This window comes from Oryctolagus cuniculus, chromosome 20 (genome assembly GCF_964237555.1).
Source record: "Oryctolagus cuniculus chromosome 20, mOryCun1.1, whole genome shotgun sequence".
NCBI lineage: Eukaryota > Metazoa > Chordata > Mammalia > Lagomorpha > Leporidae > Oryctolagus > Oryctolagus cuniculus.
Genome location: NC_091451.1, coordinates 46,681,095 through 46,703,842, shown reverse-complemented (window position 1 = coordinate 46,703,842; position 22,748 = coordinate 46,681,095). Strand labels below are relative to the sequence as shown.

General features: G+C 59.4%; 1 protein-coding gene across 4 annotated transcripts in view; it reads right to left on the bottom strand.

The window, feature by feature from the left end:
• The window catches only part of TDRD9 (tudor domain containing 9), an 84,372-nt gene that overhangs the window by 6,962 nt on the left and 54,662 nt on the right, over positions 1-22,748 (bottom strand). For 3 of the 4 annotated variants that reach the window (XM_051834938.2, XM_051834940.2, XM_051834942.2), the window contains 13 exons: positions 21,579-21,686; positions 20,281-20,381; positions 17,953-18,126; positions 16,316-16,427; positions 15,433-15,645; positions 15,145-15,234; positions 14,244-14,504; positions 12,376-12,531; positions 11,713-11,783; positions 10,661-10,770; positions 10,183-10,279; positions 6,914-7,052; positions 2,977-3,095 (listed from right to left, as the gene is read on the bottom strand). In XM_051834938.2, the coding sequence (XP_051690898.2) occupies positions 2,977-3,095; positions 6,914-7,052; positions 10,183-10,279; positions 10,661-10,770; positions 11,713-11,783; positions 12,376-12,531; positions 14,244-14,504; positions 15,145-15,234; positions 15,433-15,645; positions 16,316-16,427; positions 17,953-18,126; positions 20,281-20,381; positions 21,579-21,686 (1,751 nt within the window). The remainder of the gene's footprint in view (positions 1-2,976; positions 3,096-6,913; positions 7,053-10,182; positions 10,280-10,660; positions 10,771-11,712; positions 11,784-12,375; positions 12,532-14,243; positions 14,505-15,144; positions 15,235-15,432; positions 15,646-16,315; positions 16,428-17,952; positions 18,127-20,280; positions 20,382-21,578; positions 21,687-22,748) is intronic. The other variant, XM_051834939.2, reaches the window with a different exon arrangement.

Sequence of the window (22,748 nt, the reverse complement as noted above, 5' to 3'; positions counted from 1 at the left end):
AACGGAAGGAAGACCTTTCTCTCTCTCTCTCTCTCTCTCTGTCAAAAAAAGAAAGGAACAATTCCAAAAATAAAATTAAAGAAATACTTTCATTCACAATAGTTTCAAGAGAACTAAACTATTCAGAAATAATTTAATAAACGTGCAAGAGTTGCATGCTGGCAGCTTTAAAGCAGTGCTCAAAGAAAGGAAAGAGCCCCCAGTACAGAGGCACCTGCGCACGAAGCAGCCGCACACCCCCCAGCCGAGCTGCCGACCCAGAACAGGCCCCCAGCAAGGCCTTCTGCACAAACCGACAAGGTGAGCCTAAAACTCACACGGAATGAAAAAGGCCCTTGAATGGTGAGAGAATACAGGGAGACAAACACCACCCGACTTCATGATTTACTGAAACACCACAGCCATCAGACAGACACAGCCAAGAGAGCAAAACACACTCCAGAAACGGAGCCTCGTGTTCATGGCCGAGGGCTGGCCGAGGGCTGGCCGAGGTGCTGAGGCCGCTCAGTGGGAGAAAGGGTGGCTTTTCAGCAAACAAAGCCCTAACAATCAGGCACTCACACAAAGAACCGCGGCCCAGGCTCTCGCCCCACACACAAACCAGCTCAAAGTGGATCCAAGGCCTACAGACAAGAAGCAACAAAGAAAACTGAAGAGAGCACATTTGTGATCTTAGGTTTAGCAGAGATTTTTTTAAGATTTATTTATTTACTTGAAGGGCAGAGTTACAGAGAGAGGGAGGGAGGGAAAGGCCTTCCATCTGCTGGTTCTCTCCCCAAATGGCCACAATGGCCAGAGCTGGGCCAGGCCAATGACAGGAGCCACGAGCTTCTTCTGGGTCTCCCACATGGGAGGCAGGGACCCAGTGACTTGGGCCATCTTCCACTGCCTTCCCAGGCCATCAGCAGGGAGCTGGATCAGAAGTGGAGCAGGTGGGATTCAAACCAGCACCCATATGTGATGCCAGTGTTGCAGCAAACTATACCACAATGCAGGCCCCAATTTTTTTTTCAAGATTTATTTATTTATTTGAAAGTCCAAGTTATACAGAGAGAAAAGGAGAGGCAGAGAGAGAGAGAGAGAGAGAGAGAGAGAGGGAGGGAGGGAGGGAGGGAGGGAGGTCGGTCGGTGGGTCGGTCGGTGGGTCGGTCGGTCTTCCATCCACTGGCTCACTCCCCAGTAGGTCACAACGGCCAGGGCTGGGCCAGGCTGGAGCCAGGAGCCGGGAGCTTCCTCAGGGTCTCCCACGTGGGTGCAGGGGCCTAAGTGCTTGGGCATCTTCCACTGCTTTCCCAGGCCACAGCAGAGAACTGGGTGGGAAGTGGAGCAGCTGGGACACGAACTGGCACCCATATGGGAAACTGGCACTGCAGGTGGCAGCCCCACCTACTACGCCACAGTGCCAGCCCCCCGTTTTTTTTTTTAAATTATACTAAAATCAAAATCCACCCACCAAAAAAGATAAAGCAGATTTTATCACAGCTCAAAACCTACGGGCTTCAGAAGACACCCCTGAAGCGAGAAGACGGGAACCCTGCGCACATCTGGTGAGAGACGCATGGAGAGAATTCACGTCTACCTGACCTCTGTAAGAGACGGACGACGGAGCAACAGGGATATAAAAAAGCACTCCTGCACCACTAGCCATGAAGGAGACACAAACGAGCACAGGGAGATGCGACCACAGCTCCCAGCGTGGCCGCCGCTGGACGCGCTGGCAGTGCCAAGCGCTGGCGTGGAGCTGGCGGGAAGGCACTCTGAACCCTTCTCTGCTCAACCAACACAGCCGACCAAGTCTGCTCCAGACACACCCAGGACAGGAAGACCGTACGTGACTGCCGATGGCCGGTACTGCAACGGGTAAGCCCTGACGCCCACAGGCAGTGCGCTGTCACTTAGCAAATGGACCTAACACGTCACGTCATGGGCGAACCTCCAGGCGCACTGTGGCGCTGTGCATAAGGCCTCCTCCTGCAGCACCGGCACCCCACGCTGCGGCCCCGGCCGGACCCAGCTGCTCTGCTCCTGATCGGGCTCCCTGCTCATCAGCAGGAGATGGTCACGGGCTGGGCCCCTGCACCCACATGGGAGACCAAGATGGAGCTCCTGGCTCCCGCCTCACCCAGTCCTCATTGGGGGCATCTGGCAAGTGAACAAGTGGAAAGACCTCTCTCTCTCTCTGTTCCACTCTATCACTCTGCCTTTCAAATAAATTAAATAAATCTTTTAAAAAAATACTATGCTAAGAAGCCAACTTTTTTTAAAAAGATTTATTTATTTTACTTGAAAGTCGGAGTTACACAGAGAAGGAGAGGCAGAGAGAGAGAAAGAGAGAGAGAGAGAGAGAGAGAGAGAGAGAGAGAGAGAGAGAGAGGTCTTCCATCCGCTGGTTCACTCCCCAACTGGCTGCAATGGCTGGAGCTGCACCAATCTGAAGCCGGGAGTCAGGAGCTTCTTCCAGGTCTCCCACGTGGGTGCAGGGGCCCAAGCACTTGGGCCATCTTCTACTGCTCTCCCAGGCTGTAGCAGAGAGCTGCACAGGAAGTGGAGCAGCCGGGTCTTGAACCGGCGCCCATGTGGGATGCCGGCACTGCAGGTGGCAGCTTTACCTGCTATGACACAGTGGCTCCAAGAAGCCACATTTTTAAAAACAACTTGATCCCATGCATAAAAAACATCACAGAAGACAGCCCTGTAGAGACAGAGTCTAAGGCAGCAGTGGGTCAGGATGGCTGGCAAACGGACAGTGGGAATTCAAAATTACTGATTTATTCACTTAGCTTCATTTTATTTGAGAGAGAGAGAGATAGAGAGAGAGAGAGAATCTTCCAGCTACTGATTCATTCCTCAAATGCTCACAACAGCTGGGACCAAACCGGGCTGAAGTCAGGAGCCAGGACTGCCATCTCCCTCCCCTGAACCTGCCAAAGGCCACACCCGGGCAGCCAGGGCGGCGCCCAGACACCACACGCTCACCTCAGGAGTTTCCGACGCGCGTCGTCCTGCAGCTGCGCGACCCTCTCGGGCCCCAGGTACTTCAGCCCGTTGGGGCCGTCACACACCAGCTTGTTGATCGCAGCCCTGAGAATGTTGATCTGCAACGACAGCGACGTGGAACCTGAAGGCCCTGCTCACACGCAGCCCCCACGCTCGGCTCCCAGGGCCACCATCGAGGTCGCTGGAGAAGCCACGGCAACTGCATCGACCACCACCGTCTTGGTTCAAGAACAGCAGCAGAGGAGGAACACAGAACCCAGCAAGGAGCTTCTGCCCACACGCACAGCTGGAGTGCAGCGCGGCACCGCACACGCGCTTCAGGCTGGCAGCAGCAACAAGAGCCAGAGACAGCGCGGGTGCGGGCACCGCCCCAGGGATCTCCTGCCAGGGCTTGTCACGGGCCTTTGTCGCGAGAGCTGCAAAGTCACAGCAGAGGGGGCCACACGCAGTGCCCCACGGCCGGGACAGCAGAGGGGGCCACACGCAGTGCCCCACGGCCAGGACAGCAGAGGGGCCCACACGCAGTGCCCCACGGCCGGGACAGCAGAGGGGGCCACACGCAGTGCCCCACGGCCGGGACAGCAGAGGGGCCCACACGCAGTGCCCCATGGCCGGGACAGCAGAGGGGGCCACACAGTGCCCCACGGCCAGGACAGCAGAGGGGGCCACACACAGTGCCCCACGGCCAGGACACAGGGCCCACACGCAGTGCCCCATGGCCGGGACAGCAGAGGGGCCCACACGCAGTGCCCCATGGCCGGGACAGCAGAGGGGGCCACACAGTGCCCCACGGCCAGGACAGCAGAGGGGGCCACAGTGCCCCACGGCCAGGACACAGGGCCCACACGCAGTGCCCACGGCCGGGACAGCAGAGGGGGCCACATGCCCATCCATGTGGTCGCACTGCTGCTAATCACATGGCAAGCCGCTCCAGCTCACTGGCCTCCCACCCATGTCCTACACTACGTCCCCCTGCCAGATACCTCCTACAGAGGACAGGGCACCAGGCCCCTCTGTAGCGGATAGATGTAAAGTGTCTTTACTGGTTGTTCAGTTTTTTTTTTTTTTTGACAGAGTGGACAGTGAGAGAGAGAGAGACAGAGAGAAAGGTCTTCCTTTGCCGTTGGTTCACCCTCCAATGGCCACCGTGGCTGGCGCGCTGCAGCCGGCACACCGCGCTGATCCGATGGCAGGAGCCAAGTGCTTCTCCTGGTCTCCCATGGGGTGCAGGGCCCAAGCACTTGGGCCATCCTCCACTGCACACCCTGGCCACAGCAGAGAGCTGGACTGGAAGGGGGGCAACCGGGACAGAATCCGGCACCCCGACTGGGACTAGAACCCAGTATGCCGGCGCCACAGGCGGAGGATTAGCCTAGTGAGCCGTGGCGCCGGCCCAGGGCATGTTTTTTTTTAATATGACTTTAAAAAAATATTTATTATTTTTAAGGAGATAGAGACGGGCAGAGATCACCCTCCCACTGATTCCACCTGCCAAATGCCCACTACAGCCAAGTCCGGGCCAGGCCAAAACCAGGAGCTCAGAACTCAGTCTGGGCCTCTCATGTGGGCGGCAAGAACCCAAGTACTTGGGCCATCACTGCTGCCTCCAGGGGTGCATTAGAAGGAAATAAAATTGGGGCCAGCGCTGTGGCGCAGCGGGTTAATGCCCTGGCCTGAAGCGCCAGCATCCCATATGGGCATCGGTTCAAGACCCGGCTACTCCACTTCCTGTCCAGCTCTCTGCTACGGCCTGGGAAAGCAGTGGAAGATGCCCAAGTGCTTGGGCCCCTGCACCCACGTGGGAGACCTGGAAGAAGCTCCAGGACCCTGGCTTCGGATCAGCGCAGTTCCGGCTGTTGAGGCCATCTGGGGAGTGAACCATCAGATGGAAGACCTTTCTCTCTCTCTGCCTCTCCTCTCTCTGTGTAACTCTTTCAAAGAAATAAATAAATCTTTAAAAAAAAAAAAAAAGGAGGAGGAAATAAAGTTGGGAGTAGTGCCAGGACTCGACCCAGCTCCTCCAACATGGCACGAGAGCAGCGCAAGCAGGGACTCCCCCTGCACCCGTGCCCGCCCAGACCTTGATGGCGTGCGGGAGCTCTGGTGTGGTGTTTCGTACGGCGTGCCGAGCCGGGCCTGATGTCTTCCTCCTGCTATCACTCATGGAGGGTGCGTGCCATCCGAGGAGCCCGCCACCCTGGTGGGGTGTCTGTGGATGGCCTCGGCCTCTTTCAGGACACACGCTGAGTCACACGTCGACCACTGCGCCCCCAAGACCTGCCGTCAGTCGGCCTCCAACCCAACAACCACTCATCTGTACCTGTCCCCCCAGGCCTGCCATTTCCACAACGCCTCGTGGACACGCCACGCGACACGCAGCCCTGGGTCCCGACTTCTCTTAGTCAAATGTGTCTGACACTCATCTGGTGTCGCACAAATCCCTTGCTCCTTGTTACCGCTGTTCCAAGGTGTGGCTGCGCCGTAGCGCCAGCACCCCCTGCTGAAGGCTGCCCTCAGCCACTGTGAGTGACCTGCAGAAGCGTCCGCAGCGCGTTCCACGTGGACGCAGGCGTTCAGCCTCCGGTGCGTCTCCGCTGAAGGTGGCAGGCAGCTTGCCTCCCAACGCAGCTGCACGCCGCACTCCGCCAGCAGTGACGTGACGGGCGCTCTGCTGAGCGGGCCCCGCCAGCCTGGGCAGCGGCCAGTGTTCCCACTTCAGCCATCCTGCCAGTGCACGTGGCTTCTCACAGCAGCGTCCTGGGCGTGCCTGACCGCACGTGACACCGAGTCTGCCCACTGCGCCCACACATCAGTGACGCGTGACCGCGGGTGAAGGCCTCCACAGTGCCCAGCACACACACCTCTCCTTGTCTCGCTCCCCCTGAGCAGGGTCTCCTGCAAGGCTGTTTATTTTGGTAAAGTCCAACTTTTCGCCTTTTCTTCCGCAGACTGACCCTTGGCTGCTGTGTCCACAAACTCACAGGGATTTTCTCCTACACCTGCTCCTGGGTTTTTAGTTTACACTTTCCAATTAGCTCTCTGAAATAAGGCGTACTTTAGGCACAGCAGCCCTTATAAGAAAGGCAGTGAGTACCTGACAGGTAAACCAGCACCACTCCACACGGTGCCTGGCTGCCGCCGGGCGCTCCACCTGGCGGCCCCGCCCGGCCCTCCCCACCCAGCTCAAGGAGAACTGGCATCACCCGAGAAGGAGGGATTCTGAACACCCGCGGCACGCGCTGCTGTCTGCTGAACCGTCACTCTAGCTCCCCCCATTACGTGAAGCACAGTAACAAGAGTTACCGGAACGATGACTGAGCACAGAAACACACACGACACAAGCCCACGAACCTTGTGGCTGGATCCAGTCACACAATCACTCTGCCCATTGCTCCACACGTTCCTAACAGCTTAGTCCAGGGGGCAGGCCTGGGGCACAGCACCTCCAGCTGCTGCTTAGGACGCCTGCATCCCATACTGGTCGGCCGGTTCCAGCCCCAGCTACTTAGTTTCTGAGCCAGCTCCCTGCTGATGGCCTGGGAAGGCAGGGGATGACGGCCACGTGCGTGGGCCCCTGCACCCACATAGGACACACGGAGTGTCAGGCCCCGTACCCTGGTTCAGGTCAGTGCACCTGGGGGAGGGGAGGGATAGGCCCGTTTCCTCCTGCACCGGCTGGGATGAGACCCTGCCAGGGCCCTGCTGGCCTGGCACTAGCCTCCACTGCCAGGAAACCTCCTCTGCTTCACCAGGAGACGCCACCTAAGGAAGCCAGAGCTCCGCCCACCAGCAACAGGTCTCAGAAAAGACCGGGGAGGGAGGAGGGTGCGGGAGCACCTTCTGCCCGGCAGCTCCCATCCTCCCAGCCCACACCAGACGCCGCACCGTCGGCCGTGACTGCGAGCGTCACTCTCACCTCTATGATGTCCTCCACACGGAAGCGAACGTCGAAGGCCAGCTCGATGTCGTGCTCCGGCAGCACCGGGGCTCCCGTGGTTGGATTCCACCCCAAGCCACAAAGGACTCCGGTGTAGCGTTCTCCATCGCGATCAACCCTGGGAGAGACGTTGGGACAGGGGTCATTCCACACTTGCCAAGGCCTTAGTGTGGCGGACGCGACCAGGGAAGTCATCCAGCGCTCTGCGTCTTCCTCCAGCTCTTACCCTAAATCACGAAGTAGGGGCTCCAAGGACAGCAACTCGACATGCTCACAGCCCAGCGCCATGCTTCTGACACTCGCACGGCAGATGAAGTAACGGGAGACTATTCACCACGTGTAGTGTTTCCCACCCGGCACTCTTTCCGTGGGCTAAACCCCCCATTTCTGGAGAAAACGTAGCACGCACATCCAGGACTCGACACACACAGAGGTCTCCCGTTGGCCTTCCCTCTCCCACGACACGACCCACACCCCGGCGTCCTGTGGCTGCTGGCCCAGGACCCACAGCTCTGGGTGCTCTCGGCAGCCACCCAGGCCGCCTGTCCTCGCCCCGGGCCCATCTTCTCCACCTGCACCCCCACCTTCCCGAGAGCAGACAGTGCCAGCTCCAGGAACATCACCCCCCGCTGAGGGCCGCCGTCTCTCTCGGGCCCCCACCCCAGCTTCCCTGCAGAACGGGGCCTGACCCCGTGCCTCTGCCCCAGGTCTCACTTCCCAGCCGCCACACGCCAGTGCCTCAGCCCTGCGGAACACACTGCAACACTCGCCTTGCTGGTTCCAACACTTCATCAGCTCAGACTTCTTCCATCATCTAAAGCAATTTGTTTCCTCCAGCTTTACTGACCAAACTCCCTGGGTTTAAGGGGTACACAACACCCTAGCTTACTCGGCTCATCCCGCAGTTTGATGGAAACGCAGGTAGTGTCTGCGCAGTTCGCGGCCCGCACGCCGAGTCCACAGGCTGCCCTCCCGCCCCTGACCCGCAGCTCGCTGGCAGGGGACGCCAGGCGCCGTCTACCCTGAGGAGCTCCCTGGAGCCAGGACCTGCCACACCGACAGCCACAGACTGCTCTCTGCAGGAGGCGCTCCGCATCACCTTCCACACAACGCACTTCACAGACACTTCTGTGGACGGCCGTGACAAGTGACCGTCCTGCTGACGGCCCCACGTGACAGCACTCCAGCGGGGGTCCACAAGCTTCCACCCTGCAACACCCACTGAGGGTGACTCCGTCACCGCAGCACGTCCTGAGTGTCAAGGCCACGAGCCCCAGGCTGACGCCTCAGGAGCCCTAAGTGCCTACGTCAGCTTAGCAGCAGGTGAGGCCATGGACCACTCTTAATGTGCTTACAATACAGACTGAAGAGCATTTAAAAACATCTTTCATAGACAGACAGAGAGAGTGGCTCCCAATCACTGGTTTACTCCCCAAGTGCCCACAGCAGCCGGGGCTGGGGCCGTGGCTGGGCTGGGGCCGGGGCTGGGCTGGGGCCGGGGCTGGGGCTGGGGCTGGGGCCGGGGCGGGGCTGGGGCTGGGGCTGGGCCAGGGCAGAGGCTGGGAGTGGGGACCCCCATCGGGAGAGCAGGCGGACGGGCACAGCAGGGCCCGGGCTAGCACACCCACACTCCAGCGAGTAAGCATGGACAAAACTGCAACTTAGCAGGAGCCGCAGAGAGACGAGAAGGGTCCAATTCCCCTTGTTCAGGAGGACTCCGCCTTCACAGTCCCTGGACACAGCCCGTCAGACCACCCAGGGCCGGGCCCCCACCCCGTGTTAACCACACAAGGCCGGGCCCCACCCCGTGCTAACCACCAGGGCCGGGCCCCCACCCCGTGCTAACCACCCAGGGCCAGGCCCCCACCCCGTGCTAACCACCCAGGGCCGGGCCCCCACCCCGTGCCAGAGGAGTAACACTCCGGGAGGAACAGCCCCTCGCAATGAAGACACTCAGTGCTGCACTGTGAGCCGCCTGCCCCCGGCTCCCTGCTGAACAAATCCTGCTTCTCGCCTGACTGGAACTGACTCTGAACCTAAAGTTCGAGAGCGGAGACACTGTTTTTCTTTGCCAGAAATCTGATGAACAAATCCAGGTCTCGCCTGTGGGTGGCAGGGCAGGCTTTGCACTGACAGGCGCCTCAGGAATCAAACCTCGCGATGCATCTTCTAGACTAAAACTGAAAACAGCATGACAGAGGGACTGAGCAAACAGTACCTTCCCCCAACTCCACCAGCTGGGTCTGCCAACGGCCCTCTGGCCCACAACGGACTAGGAAACAAAGGTGGGACGCACAGCCATCGAGACAATGGAGCCTGCCTGCCCCATCGGAGTGCTTGGTTTGAGTCCTAGCTCTTCCACTTCTGTTCCACTTCCTGCTGAGGTGGACCCTGGGAGGTCACGGGGGGTGGCTCGGGTATGTGGGCCCTGCCCCCACCCGGGAGACCTGGAATGAGCTCCTGGCTCCTGGCTTCAGCCTGGCCCAGCCCTGGCTGTTGTGAGGGTCTGGAGAGACCTGGCAGATGGGAGATCTCAGTCTGTTTATTTTAAATAAAAATGGAATTAATTTTGAAAAAGAAAAAGGCAATTTCCCACTGCCCACTCCTCTACTTCTGCAAGTGCTGAGGCCGCTTCTACTGGGCTCCTGAAGCCCAGACCCTGGTCCTTTCCTGGCCCCTCCCCAGGGTGCAAAGCTCACGCAGCCACACAGGTGTCTGACGCCAGACGCACAGCTGCTGCTGGGCACCCTCCCCCCTCCCCTGTGCTCACCGCAACCACGGGCGGCGGCACAGGTGGCGCATGTGCAGGCTGATCCTACTGATTCCGACCCTGGGCCTAGCCCTGGGCTTGATTTCTTCTGCCACACTTTCGGCTGAGGCGCTCAGTGACAGAGCACCTGCTGCGGCCTCACAGCTTCTTCCTGAGGTACGCCCACCACGGACACTCCCCTGGACGGCGAGGGCCCCCCTCCACCCCGCCCACCACGGACGCCCCCCTGGACGGCGAGGGCCCCACTCCACCCCGCCCACCACGGACGCCCCCCTGGACGGCGAGGGCCCCAACTCCACCCCGCCCACCACGGACGCCCCCCTGGACGGCGAGGGCCCCACTCCACCCCGCCCACCACGGACGCCCCCCTGGACGGCGAGGGCCCCACTCCACCCCGCCCACCACGGACACCCCACTCCACCCCGCCCACCACGGACGCTCCCCTGGACGGTGAGGGCCCACTCCACCCCGCCGGTACCTTAACTCCATCACGGGTGCGAACAGCATGCTGAGGACGGCGGGCAGCCCGGGGATCTGGGGCAGCAGCGAGGTCTCTCTCAGCAGCATGGTGGAGCCTGCCAACAGGCACGGTGCTCAGTGCTGCCCAACGCACCCTCCCACCAGCCCTGCTGGGCCTCGGGGCTGTCCCCCAGCCTGACCACCCAGGCCTGTCCTCTGCCCCCTACGGGACGCCCACACATCTGGCCCGCTTGGGGACACTTTCCCTGTGTCCTCCACAGGCCGTCAGGGTTTCCCAGAGCCAGGAGCTTGGATTTGTCCTCCTTTGTGCCAGTGAGCGGAATGAGTCAAGCACAAGGACTGTTATGCCCACATCGTGCATAAGCGCTGAAGTGGCAACGCCCCGGCTTCAGCTGGTGCTGAGACCAGCCCGAGAAGGGCACAGGGCCGAGCCTGTCCACCAACGACAGGACTGAGGGCACCAAACCCTCGGGTACCAGTTGCGTTGACTGACAGGGACGCCGCGACCAGCATCCTCTGGTGGGGGTCGGCCGGCGCGTCGCTGATGACGACAGAGTTGATGCTCTCCTTCTCGATCCAGACGCACCTGAGGCACAGCGGGCGGCAGCTGGGCACAGAGCTCTGGCCAGGCAGCCTGCCCAACCCCCCCAGTGCGCCTCAAAAACCGGGGCGAAGGCACAGAGGCCCCAACCTCCACCCCACTCCTCTGTGAGGACGCCCCGACCCCCACCTCCAGCGCAGGCTCCGTTCCGCCCCCAGCCCCACGCCAGTGCAGGGGACTCGCGCGGGCTGCCCAGCGTCCATCTGCGTGCACGCGAAGTGCCCACAGCTCTTGAGAGGACGCAGGCCTGGACACCAGCGTTTCTAACAGGCTCCAGAGGAGGGCTGCACTGCGGGTCCCCAGACGGTGCCTCGAGGAGCCGGGGCTCACCCCAAGTGAGTCTTCAAATACACACGGTGAGGGCTTCCAGGTCTAAAACGCGGCGTACGGTGCTGGCCCCGTCCCGCATCCCCTCGGGCCTCCCAGCTCCTCAGTCACGCTGCGCCCACCTGAGCACTCCCCGTGCAAGCACCGGCCCCACTCAACCTGCACCCCATCTCCTGACACCTGCACCGTGGCCGGCTCCCGCAGCCTGCAGGCTTCAGATTTCTTCGGAAAAGCTCCCTGACCCTGGCGTGGTCAGAGCCCTCCAAAGGCTTCCATGATATCCTGGGTCCCTAGCAAGACCCATCACTCTGGGCCGTCATCTCCAGTTGCCTTCTGGACCCACGATTGTAGAGCAGTGACAGCATGGGGCCCTCAGCTTAACAATGACAACAGCAAGATGAAGGCTGTGACGAGAGACGCTCAGAACTGCCTCACACAGAACCAAAGGAAAAGACGACCTCGGCCAAGCGCAAGGAGAGAAGTTGGCAGGGTAGGAAAGAAAAGGCGGGCGTCACGGCAGCTCAGCCAGGATGGCGGCTTGACCAGGTCTAGGTCTAGAGGCGCAGAGGAAAACCCCACGGGGGAGTCAGCTAGTCCTACCTGAACTTGGATATCCTCGTCAAACTGTGACACTTCAGCTCGTAAGGGTTAAACGGCCCGTGGAGCATCACCTGCACACACAGGGCGTCAGCAGTGGGCAAGACGTCACTGGACATGACTAACAGCCTACATCGAATCACGTCTTCAAGATTCAGGGAGACAAAGTCGTTCGCGACGCTGTTTTTCCGGAAGGCAGCTGATCCTTCCAGTGATTTCGCAATTCCTCCAATCACATACACAAAGGGGCTTAGGCCAAAAGAGGCAACCCTGTCAAGTATTTTAGGCGAAGTCCTTATTCCTGGCACTGCACAGACCGGCTGGCGTGAGCCCAACAAGGCAGGGCAGTGGAGGCCGGCGTCCCTGGGGCTCCCGCAGGAGGGCACGGAACGCGGCAGGGTTTGGCCAGACAGCAGCGCAGCCCTGCTCAGACTCCAGCCTCCTGCACGTGTGCAACCTGGCGACAGCAGGTGACAGCTCCGGTACCCGGGCCCTGCCACCCCCTGGGGGACCTGGATTGAGTTCCCAGCTCCTGGCTTCGGCCCGGGACTGAGCAGCGGATGGAAGACCTCCGCCTTTCCAGTAAACACATCTTTTAAAAACAAACCTCGTCAGGCACGGACCCCTCTCCCTCCAGCTCCCCGCCTGCGCCCGACCCCGCGTCACCTTGCAGGTGGGGGCTCCCAGCCTGTTGGAAGAGAAGCTCTCCAGCAGAACGCGGATCAGCTGCTTCCCGTCGTCCTGCGCGGCGGACGGCACACACCCGTCCAGCCCGCTCTCCGCCGACTTGGGAAAGAGCGCCGTGAGAGCCTCGTGGCTTTGCTGCAACGACGAGCAGGGTTTGTCTGGGCAGGAGGAAGCTGCACTACGGCACCTTCCTCCAGCCCAGGCCGAGCCGCGGCGGGAGCCCACTCGGATGGCTGCGGCGTCAGGCAGGACGGAGATAACCCGCTCAAGTTCTCTTTACAACTCAGTCGGCAGAACCAAGTCCGGATTTACTAACTCTCAGCCACAGAACGCAGATGAAGGGACGTTGACAGCTGCTCCAGCTGGGAACACGCGGGCCCCTCAGGGGCTCCCAGGCAGAGGAGCCCTCCCAGCTGCCCGCATCTCCAGCGGAGCACACAGTGCAGTGAGAGGCCACAGCAGCGGGGCGGCCCCTCTGAAGCCCCGGACCGAACGACGCCGGGCGTGCTTCTGAATCACTGGCTGCAAGCAGCCTGGAAACGCCTGACCTCTGATCTTCCACCAGGAAGCTCTTGGAATCCATTCTGTGAGTCTGACACAGAACACTTTCACACCTGATTTCCACTGGAAGAAGAGCTAAAAAGCTAAGCAGGAAACCAGTAAAAACATCCAGCCAGGGTGATCCCGCCTCAATCTCCAAGAACGGGGAGAGAAACACTGCTCGCTGGCAGCACTCAGGAGAAGAGAAGCACCTCCGGCTCCGTGTCTCTCACACACTCACTCACACTCACACTGCCCCTCACACACGCGCACATGCACATACTGCCCCTCACACACGCACACTCACACTGCCCCTCACACACACACTCACTGCCCCACACACTCACACTGCCCCTCACACTCCCACTCACACTACCCCTCACACACTCACACACGCACTCACACACGCACTCACACACTCACACACTGCCCCTCACATACTGCCCCTCACACACACACACACTACCCCTCACACACACACTCACTGCCCCACACACTCACACACACACTGCCCCCACACACACACGCACACTCACACTGCCCCTCACATACACTCACACTGCCCCCCACACACTGCCCCCCACACACACTGCCCTTCACACACAGACCCCTGACACGCTCCCACACATTCACTCACACACTGCCCCTCACACACACACACCGCCCCCCACACACACGCACACTCACACTGCCCCTCACACACACACAAGCACACTGCCCTTCACACATACACACTCACACTGCCCCTCACACATGCACACTGCCCCCCCACTCACACACTGCCCCACACATACACACTCACACTGCCCCCCCACACACTGCCCCTCACACACAGACCCGACACGCTCCCACACATTCACTCACACACACACTGCCCCTCACATGCTCACACGCACATACTGCCTCTCACACATGCTCACACGCACATACTGCCCCTCACACACGCACTCACACACTGCCCTCACACACTCACACACTGCCCCTCACACACTGCCCCTCACACATGCGCACACACACACACTCACACATTGACCCCCACATTCCCACACTGACCCCCCACACACTCATACTGCCCCCTCACACACACACACACTCATACACTGTCCCCACACTCGCACACAATGCCCTTCACGCACACACATTGCCCCCTCACACACACACTCCCAAACTGCCCCTCACACACGCACACACTCATGCTCACATGCTCACTCCCCACTCACATTTACACACGGGCACACACACTCCCCCTCACACTCATGCTCACACGCACACACGCGTGCCCACACTCCAAGGGTGGAAGCACTTACTTTCGACTCATACGACTCCTCTGTGAGCTCGGCGTAGCCCTCTCTGATGAGGACGTCTCTGATGTTGACGGCGTCCTGGGCCCCCGAGCAGCGGTACACGTCCACGTGCAGCACGCTGTGCACCACGGAGAAGACCTTCACGAGCAGCGGGCAGCCGCTCACCAGGGAGGCGAACCGCCCGCTGGCCCTGCCGCTCCAGTGCTCCCCACACACCAGAGACTTGGCCGAGGGTCGCATTTTGCAAACTTTAAATTCCAAAGCCTGCAGCAAAGCAAAGCCGAAGGGGATTCCTCAGCGGGTGAAACACCGTCCCAGACACACCGAGAAGCAACCTGCGTGTGTCTGCATCACCGTCTCCTGAAACCGACTCAGAGGAATTTGGGGGTAGTGAGAACTTTCTAGTCCAAGGAGCCTGGTTCTCTCTCCTTTTTTATTGTGCTGATTTGCCGGCTGGCAGAGGAGCTGGTGCTGTGGCCATGAGCTGGGCTGCTGCCTGCGGTTCTGGCTGGCATCCCATGAGCACCAGCTCACACCCCGGGAAGGCCCCGGCTGCTCCCCGGCTTCCCTGGGAAAGCAGCAGGAGACGACATGGGAGACCCAGATGAGTCCCAGGCTCGAACTCTGCCTTTCAAATACATACATCTTTAGAAGAAAGAAAAGAAAACGGCACAGAAGTAAAACAGTATTTTTGGCTAAGTTTGGAACCCTCCACATATTTCAACTCACTCCAAAAACAACAGGGCAACCTACCTACGGCAATTATCTCTTCTGAAAAATGGAAACCAGACGTGGTGAGTGTGCCTCTCCCTCTCCCCCCGCCCACCGTGCACTACGGGGGGGGAGGGTGCGACCCACAGGTCCCTGCCAGCAGCCACCACCCACTGCGCTCTGCTCGCCTCACCTGGAATGGGAGTTCCAGAAACTGACTCGGAATCTCCATGAGAAGACTGAGGGCCACGTGAGCCCGATTGCCGTAGTCTACGAAGAACACCTGGGGACAGAGAGTGCCGAGGGCTCCGGGCCAGGTGCGGGGCCGGCGAGCAGGGAGTCGCGGGGCCTCAGCAAAGCACGACTCCCAGCGGCCCGAGCCCCCTCTGCCACCGCGGTCGTTACCTCCCATGGCTAAGTTCCACCTGGAACTACCACACATTTCCTACAAACTGCTGGGTGATGTTACAGAAGAACATACCTCCGCAGAATTTCCAGAAACATAAAGGATTTGAGCTCTAAAGTAGCTTTCTTCATCGAGATCAGCAAAAGGTGCCAGGCAGACCAGGTCTGGGTGTGGGTGAACCGGCAGCGGCACCAGCTTCAGCCGGTTTATTTCAGCAGTCAGCTTCCTCAGAATCTCGGAGTTTCTTTCATCAATCCTATATCCCCAGAAGTGCCCCACCTCAACCACCTGCGAAGGAGAGAGGAGTGGGGACAGAGTCTCGAGGGTGGCGCCAGACGCCGCGCAGGTGTCGCTCAGCCCCCAGGTCGGCCACAGGACTTCGACAGATGCAAGCAGGGGAGGGAGGTGTGGGCACCACACCCCTCCATGGAGGCACCAGACTCACGAGCACACAGACACTGAGAGCCCTGGGAGCTACAAAGGACCGTCTTGGGTTAGCCCAGACGACAAGTCGCCATGCCAGGGCCTGCAGCGCCCTCCTGGGTAGCGAAGGGCCCCCCGCGAGCAGGGCCAGTGTTCCCACCTGCCTGGAATCCAGAAAGGTGCCGACACAGATGTGCCAGAAAGGACAAGTGTTCTCAATGAAGCTCCATTTTAAAGGAGTAAAAGCCATACCCACATAAAGTAACAAAGGGACAATGCTAGTTTCACTGCCATAATTTGAATTAGAGGCGGGCATCATTATGCCAGTTAACACTGTTACCTCCTATCTTGCTACATCAGATTAATTTCCCATTAAGTGTACTCTGCCTTTAAAAATTAACTTTGATTCTAGAGTGAATATCTCCTCCGTTTTCCACTTCAGCCAGGTTTCCTGCACAGGACAGTAAGCCAGACTCACACGGCTGTGAGCGTCTAAACTTGCGTCACGGCCACAATATGGCACTTTGGGGCTCACCTCTGTGACGTCGACACTCAGGAGGAGATCTGTGACTGTCCGTGATCTGTCTAATGTGTTAAATGAGACTTGCATTAGATCTACCGTCTGCTTCTGGAAGTCCACATTCACCCTATAGAGCATGTGTTTTTTAAAAACAAAGTGTTACAAAAAAAAAAAAAAAACCACACACACTTATCTACACGATGGCGTTATCTTTCTAATTACTCTAATGCTCGTGCAAGGCAAGAGCCCCGTAGTGAGCATCTAGGCCAGAGATGACAGACAGGACCTCCCCCGAGCACTGAGCTGGGCTGCCCTCCAGGGACGTCACAGGCCAAGCTGTGGACAGCCACCCTCGAGGCACACCTCTGACCCAGGGTCCTGCAAACATTTCCTAGCTTGTGATTCCAGGGGTGGCTTTGACTTTTAGAAACCTATGAAAATCCTCATTTGGGGCCACCACTGTGGCTCGGTGGGTTAAGCCCCCATCTACAACACTGACATCCCACCCATATGGGCGCTGCTTTCAGTCCTGGCTGCTCCGCTTCCCTGTTGATCCAGCTCCCTGCTGATGTGCCTGGAAAGTAGTGGAAGCAGGCCGGAGTCTTTGGGCCCCTGCACTCACGTGGGAGACTGGGATGAGCTCCAGGCTCCTGGCTTCAGCCTGGCCCAGCCCTGGTCATTGAGGTCATTTGAGAAGATAAACCAGCAGGTGGAAGGTCGATCTCTCTTTCCCTCCTTCTCCCTCCCTCCCTCTCTCTTTCCCCTTCTAACTCTGCCTTGCAGTATATAAAAACATCTTTTAAAAAAGAAGTATCCGGCCGGCACCGTGGCTCACTAGGCTAATCCTCTGCCTGCAGCGCCAGCACCTCAGGTTCTAGTCCCGGTTGGGGCGCCAGATTCTGTCCCGGTTGCCCCTCTTCCAGGCCAGCTCTCTGCTGTGGCCCAGGAGTGCAGTGGAGGATGGCCCAAGTGCTTGGGTCCTGCACCCCATGGGAGACCAGGAGAAGCACCTGGCTCCTGTCATCAGATCAGCGCGGTGCGCCGGCCACGGCGGCCATTGGAGGGTGAACCAACGGCAAAGGAAGACCTTTCTCTCTGTCTCTCTCTCTCACTGTCCACTCTGCCTGTCAAAAAAAAAAAAAAAAAAAAAGTATCCATGATCAGCTCTATGCTCTGTGAGAACACAGGCCTGGTCGTCTAGGAAACCCAAGACCTCCGTTCATCCTTACGAGGCATGGAGGGTGAACACCGGGGCTCTGGGATGCGACACACAAGCTCGACAGGAGTGGAATTGTTCTTCTAACACTTTTCTTCTCAAATGAGGGAAAGAACCATCGGAGAGCCTGGTGAGCAACCCGGCAGTGCCCGCTCAGCCACAGACGCCAGGACAAGCTGCACGGCGTTCTCCGTGCCACACACAGGCCCACCACGTGCCTCGCCCGGGGCCACAACCCACGCATGGCACGAACCTGGACGGACGTGTGCCCTCTCCACTGACCCTCAGAACCCAGCCACGCTCCTCTGGGAACCAGAAGGGAAATCAACGTGAAGTGTAATCCCCATTACTGAAACCCAAAGGCGCCTACGTGGTTTCACCCCAGCCTCTCGCGGGATTCGAGCAGGTGTGCCCCCCGCCCCGCCCCGGAACGCACCTGATGCCCCTGAGCTTCGACACGGCCCCGCCTTGCACCTTCCCCTCAATCTCCTCTGCAGGGTGCACGCTGAGCTCCAGGGCCACTTTCAGCTGGGACATCTTGACCGCCATGTGCACTGCAGGGAGAGTTTTAAACCTCTCTGTCGGGTCACGGGAGAACTCCACAAAGGCTCTGCTCCACAAATACAAATGAAAACACACTCATCAGGCATCTGATAAAACACACACACACACACACACACACACACACACACCTGTATGTCCACTTCTCTCAAGATTAGACAGAAATTCTCATGTCACTTCTCTCGTCAAAATGCCAGCAACTCTTCATTCTACCACTTGTCAGTCAGTACTGACTTACGGGAAAACTGCCCACGTATGGACAGTGAGTTATGGCGACAGCGGGGACGGGAGTTATGGCGATAGAGTGGGGACAGGGAGTTATGGCAACAGTGGGGACGGGAGTTATGATGGTCGGGACGGTGAGTTATGACAGTGGGGACGGGAGTTATGGTGATAGAGTGGGGACAGTGAGTTACAGCGACAGTGGGGACGGGAGTTATGACGGTCGGGACAGTGAGTTATGACAGCGGGGACAGGAGTTATGGCGACAGCGGGGACAGGGAGTTATGGCGACAGCGGGGACAGGGAGTTATGGCGACAGCGGGGACGGGAGTTATGGCAACAGCAGGGACGGGAGTTATGGCGACAGCGGGGACGGGGAGTTATGGTGACAGCAGGGACGGGAGTTATGGCGACAGCGGGGACGGGGAGTTAGGGTGACAGTGGGGATGGGAGTTATGACAGTTGGGACAGTGAGTTATGACAGCGAGGACGGGAGTTATGGTGACAGCGGGGATGTTGAGTTATGACGGTCAGGACAGTGAGTTATGACAGTGGGGATAGGGAGCTGTGATCACAGCGGGGACAGCGAGTTATACATCATGAAACCAAAGCCAGGCTCCATCCTGGAGCGGCCGGGACTCGAACCGGTGCTCCCGTGGGATGCCAGCACTGCGGGCGGCAGCTTTACCTGCTAGGCCACAGGGCTGGCCCCCCGAGTTTCTCTTAGAAAAGCTTCCTCTAGCTCCTAAATCACATTTTCAGGTTCTGCACCTGCCACCTGCAGCCACGCCACAGCAGTCCCCTTCCCACAGATCCAGCACCCAACCGCCTCCCTCGTCAGCTGGCAGCCAGCTCCTGGAACTCCTCCCTCCCACTGTCGACCCCTTGCAGTCTTGGCTTTGGATCACTGCAACCAAACAGCGCAGAGGAGAACACTCAGGTGCCCATGCGCCCGCCTCTTCGTGTTCACACTCCCAGGCTGCCACAGAAGGCCACCCAAAGGCAGTGCTGCCTCCCAGGGACACAAGTTAGCTCCTGTCCAGGATGGCTGTGCAGGCCCTACATGGTCCCAACCCCAAGCCTTGCACTAACGTTCCCCTAGACATGTCTATATGGTGGGAGGAAGAGGCGTGCCCAGGGGCACCCGCAGCCTGCCCCTCAGGCTGCACACAGCTGTGCCAAGCAGACTGCTTCACCCCAAGGAGTGCAGTCCCTCCTCTTCTGGTCACCATCTGAGCTGGCCAAGGACCTCCTCACAGCACTTCCACCAGCGCGGCCAGCAGAACGCGGTCCTCTCACCCCAACACCGCCCTGGCGTTGTGCCACGAATAAGCAGCGGTGAACGCTAACCGAGCCCTAGAAACAGTGCTGAGTGGGAAGAGCACAAAACACACACAGCGCGGGGCAGCCTTGCAAGGCAGTGAGGAGACCTGCAAGGGCCCGGACGCCTGCCGCTCAGGGCAGCTGGGGCAGCCATGTGCATGGAACCCCCACCAGGGTGCAGGCTGTTGGCATTCAAGATGGCGGTTTCGTCTGAGACTTCACATACAGAACTAAGCACTCTACAGCATGTGACTTGTTACGACATTTAGGAAAATGTCAGATGCCTTAAGTTTAATTCACTAAATTTGGGGCCAGTGTTGTGGCATAATGGGTAAAGCTGCCGCCTGTGATGGCACCATCCCACACGGGTACTGGTTCATGTCCCAGCTGCTCCACTTCCCAGCCAGCTCCCTGCTAATGCACCCAGGAAAGCAGCAGAGGACCCAAGTCCTTGGGCCCCTGCACCATGTGGGAGACCCAGAACAAGCTCCAGCTCCTGGCTTCGACCTGGTGCAGCCCTGGCCATTGTGGCCATCTGGGGAGTGGACCAGCAGATGGAAGACCTCTCTCTCTCTAACTCTTTCAGGGCCGCAGCGCTGCCCCCACACTTGGTGCAGAGACGGGCGTCTCGGCACTGGCAACAACACGCACTACTTACTTTGTGCCGTCGAACACGATGGACTTGACTTGGCCGCACTGTCTGAAGAGGGACTGCAGCTGCTTGTAGTAGAGGAACCCGTAGGGAGGGATGTGCTTCAGCTGCAGACCGACAGGGCCCTCAGAAACCCCGCGCCGCGCGCCCCACCCGCAGCTATCACCCTGCCCTGCTGACGCGGCCCAGCCGTCACTGCCGGCTCATTTGACCTCGCAGCCATCAAGCTAAGTTCATCTTTTTAAAACATGACATCTCCTAAGTGTTACAGGAAAACACTCCCCTCCCAGATGGGGTGGGGCTCCCCCTCCTCAAAGGCTCTGCAGCCAGGAGACGCCCACCTGCCCTCCGCCATGGCCAGGAGGGCAGCAGGGGCAGAGAGGAGGCTCTGCCAGGGCCCACGCTCTCGTCTGGTCCCAGCCCTCCCTGAAACCTGGAGTCTGCTTCGGAAGGGAAGGGATGTCCCCGAGACTCAGGAGAGGAGGGCTGGTGCGAGGCCGCCTCTCCCAGGCAGGAAGCAAAGCAGGAGGGGGCACCCGCTGGAGGACTGGCAGGGGGCACCGGGGAAGCCCTGGCCGGGCACGCAGGGACCCACAGGAGAGCTGGGCTCCGAGCCCCTCCCAGCCCTGCCCCCGGCCCTGGCTTCCGCACTTCCATTCTGCAACAGCAGTGGTGCCAGCAACCCCAGAAGTAAACACTGGCAATGACCAACCACCTGCTCTATGCCAGGAGCCAACTTCACCACATGCTGCTCGTCCCTTATCATGGGCTCAGACCAGACCACGTGGTCCAGGACAGCCGACCCCCCACCCCCCACCCCCACAATCAAGGCTCAGCTCCAGCTGACTCACAGCTGCTGGGACTAAACAAGCAGCCCACAGCGGTGGTGCCGTGGCCAGCGCCTGTGTCTGAGGGCACCGTTCACCCAAAAGCACCTGCTGCTGAAATGCCGACCTCCAGGCCACACTTTCCAGTTCAGACTCGTGAGGTCCTGGAACTTGACCCTGAACAAAACCCTTTCCAGGAGAGCCCTGCTGTGAGCCACACCCGAGCTGCCACGCAACAGCACTGCACTCTGTGACTGAAGCCGTGAATCCACCAAGAGCCTTAATCCTTCAAGACAGCAGCTGATGGGAGCAGCATCAGCTCTCTGTTGAGGCCAGGTGCATGGAGCAGGTGAGAGGAAGGCACCAGCAGCCAGGTCTGGAGAGGCCAGGCAGGCTCGGCGTTCACTTTGGGCACAGCACAGACTGTGCCAGCCAGGGACCAGGCCACACCCCGGGGACGGCCGCCACTGCACCCACCACAATGGTTGTCTTCGGGTCTTTGCCAGCCAGCTCGCGCACCGCCATTTCCTCGTCCGGCTGTCCAAAAGTGAAGTAATTTGGATAGAAAGCACCTGCTAACACAACCTGCAGGAGGAAGGCGCGCCCCGAGGCGCCGCACGGTCTCAGCAGCTGTGCGCCCACTCTCACCTCAGCCCAGCACCGAGGGCCGCGTCCAGGCCAGGCAGGCGTGGTTCCCACAGATGGCTGCCTGCGGGACAGACACTCACACAGTCTTCAAGGCAGCATGACACTGGCAGGAGGTCCAGGCAAGAACACACACAGCTCCACACGCAGCACCCAGAGGGGCAGCACCCCACCCAGGCCCCGCCCCTGCCCAGCAGTTCAGGAAACCCCTCAGGACACTGCCAGGGCACTTCTTCTTCTTAATTTTTTCGTTCATTATTTGAAAGGAAAAGTTAGAGAGAGAGAAAGATCGTCCATCTGCTGGTTCACTCCCCAAACGGCCTCAACAGCCAGGAGCTATTTGGGCCAGGCCAAAGCCAGGAGCTTCTTCAGGGTCTCCCAGGTGGGTGCAGGGGCCCAAGCACTTGGCCACTCTCTGCTGCTTTCCCAGGCACACTGACAGGGAGCTGGATCGGAAGTGGAGCAGCCGGGACTTGAACCAGTGCTCACGTGGGGGTACCCACCACACCACAATGCCAGCCCCTCTCATTCACTTCTGAAAAGTACCTAAGGGTCTCTTCTTTGACACAAACTCCCTGTTTGAAAGACACCCCCGCCCAGGACCTCTGGCCCAGCCTGCAGGTGATCTGTGCCCAAAGAAACACCTGAGTTTCCAGCACGCCTGGTTCCAGGTGTCTACCCTGAGCCCGGACGGCATGCGGCGGGTCGGGCCTCCTCTCAAACTCTGCAATGCAGGTTCCGTCTCCACTGCCAGACACACTTCCCGCTACACACTCCTGTGAGTCCCACCCAATAGCCCACCTGCACCCAGGGCCTCAGGGCCAGGGAGCCGCTATGCAGGGCGGACAATGTTGAGAGCACATCTACTTGCTTACAAAGTAAAACAGGGCAGATGTGGCCCATCAGTTTAGCTGCTGCTTGGATGCCCAGACCCCGTGTCAGAGCCTGGTACCTGGGCCCCTGCCACCCACGCGGAAGACCCAGACTGAGTTCCTGGCTCCT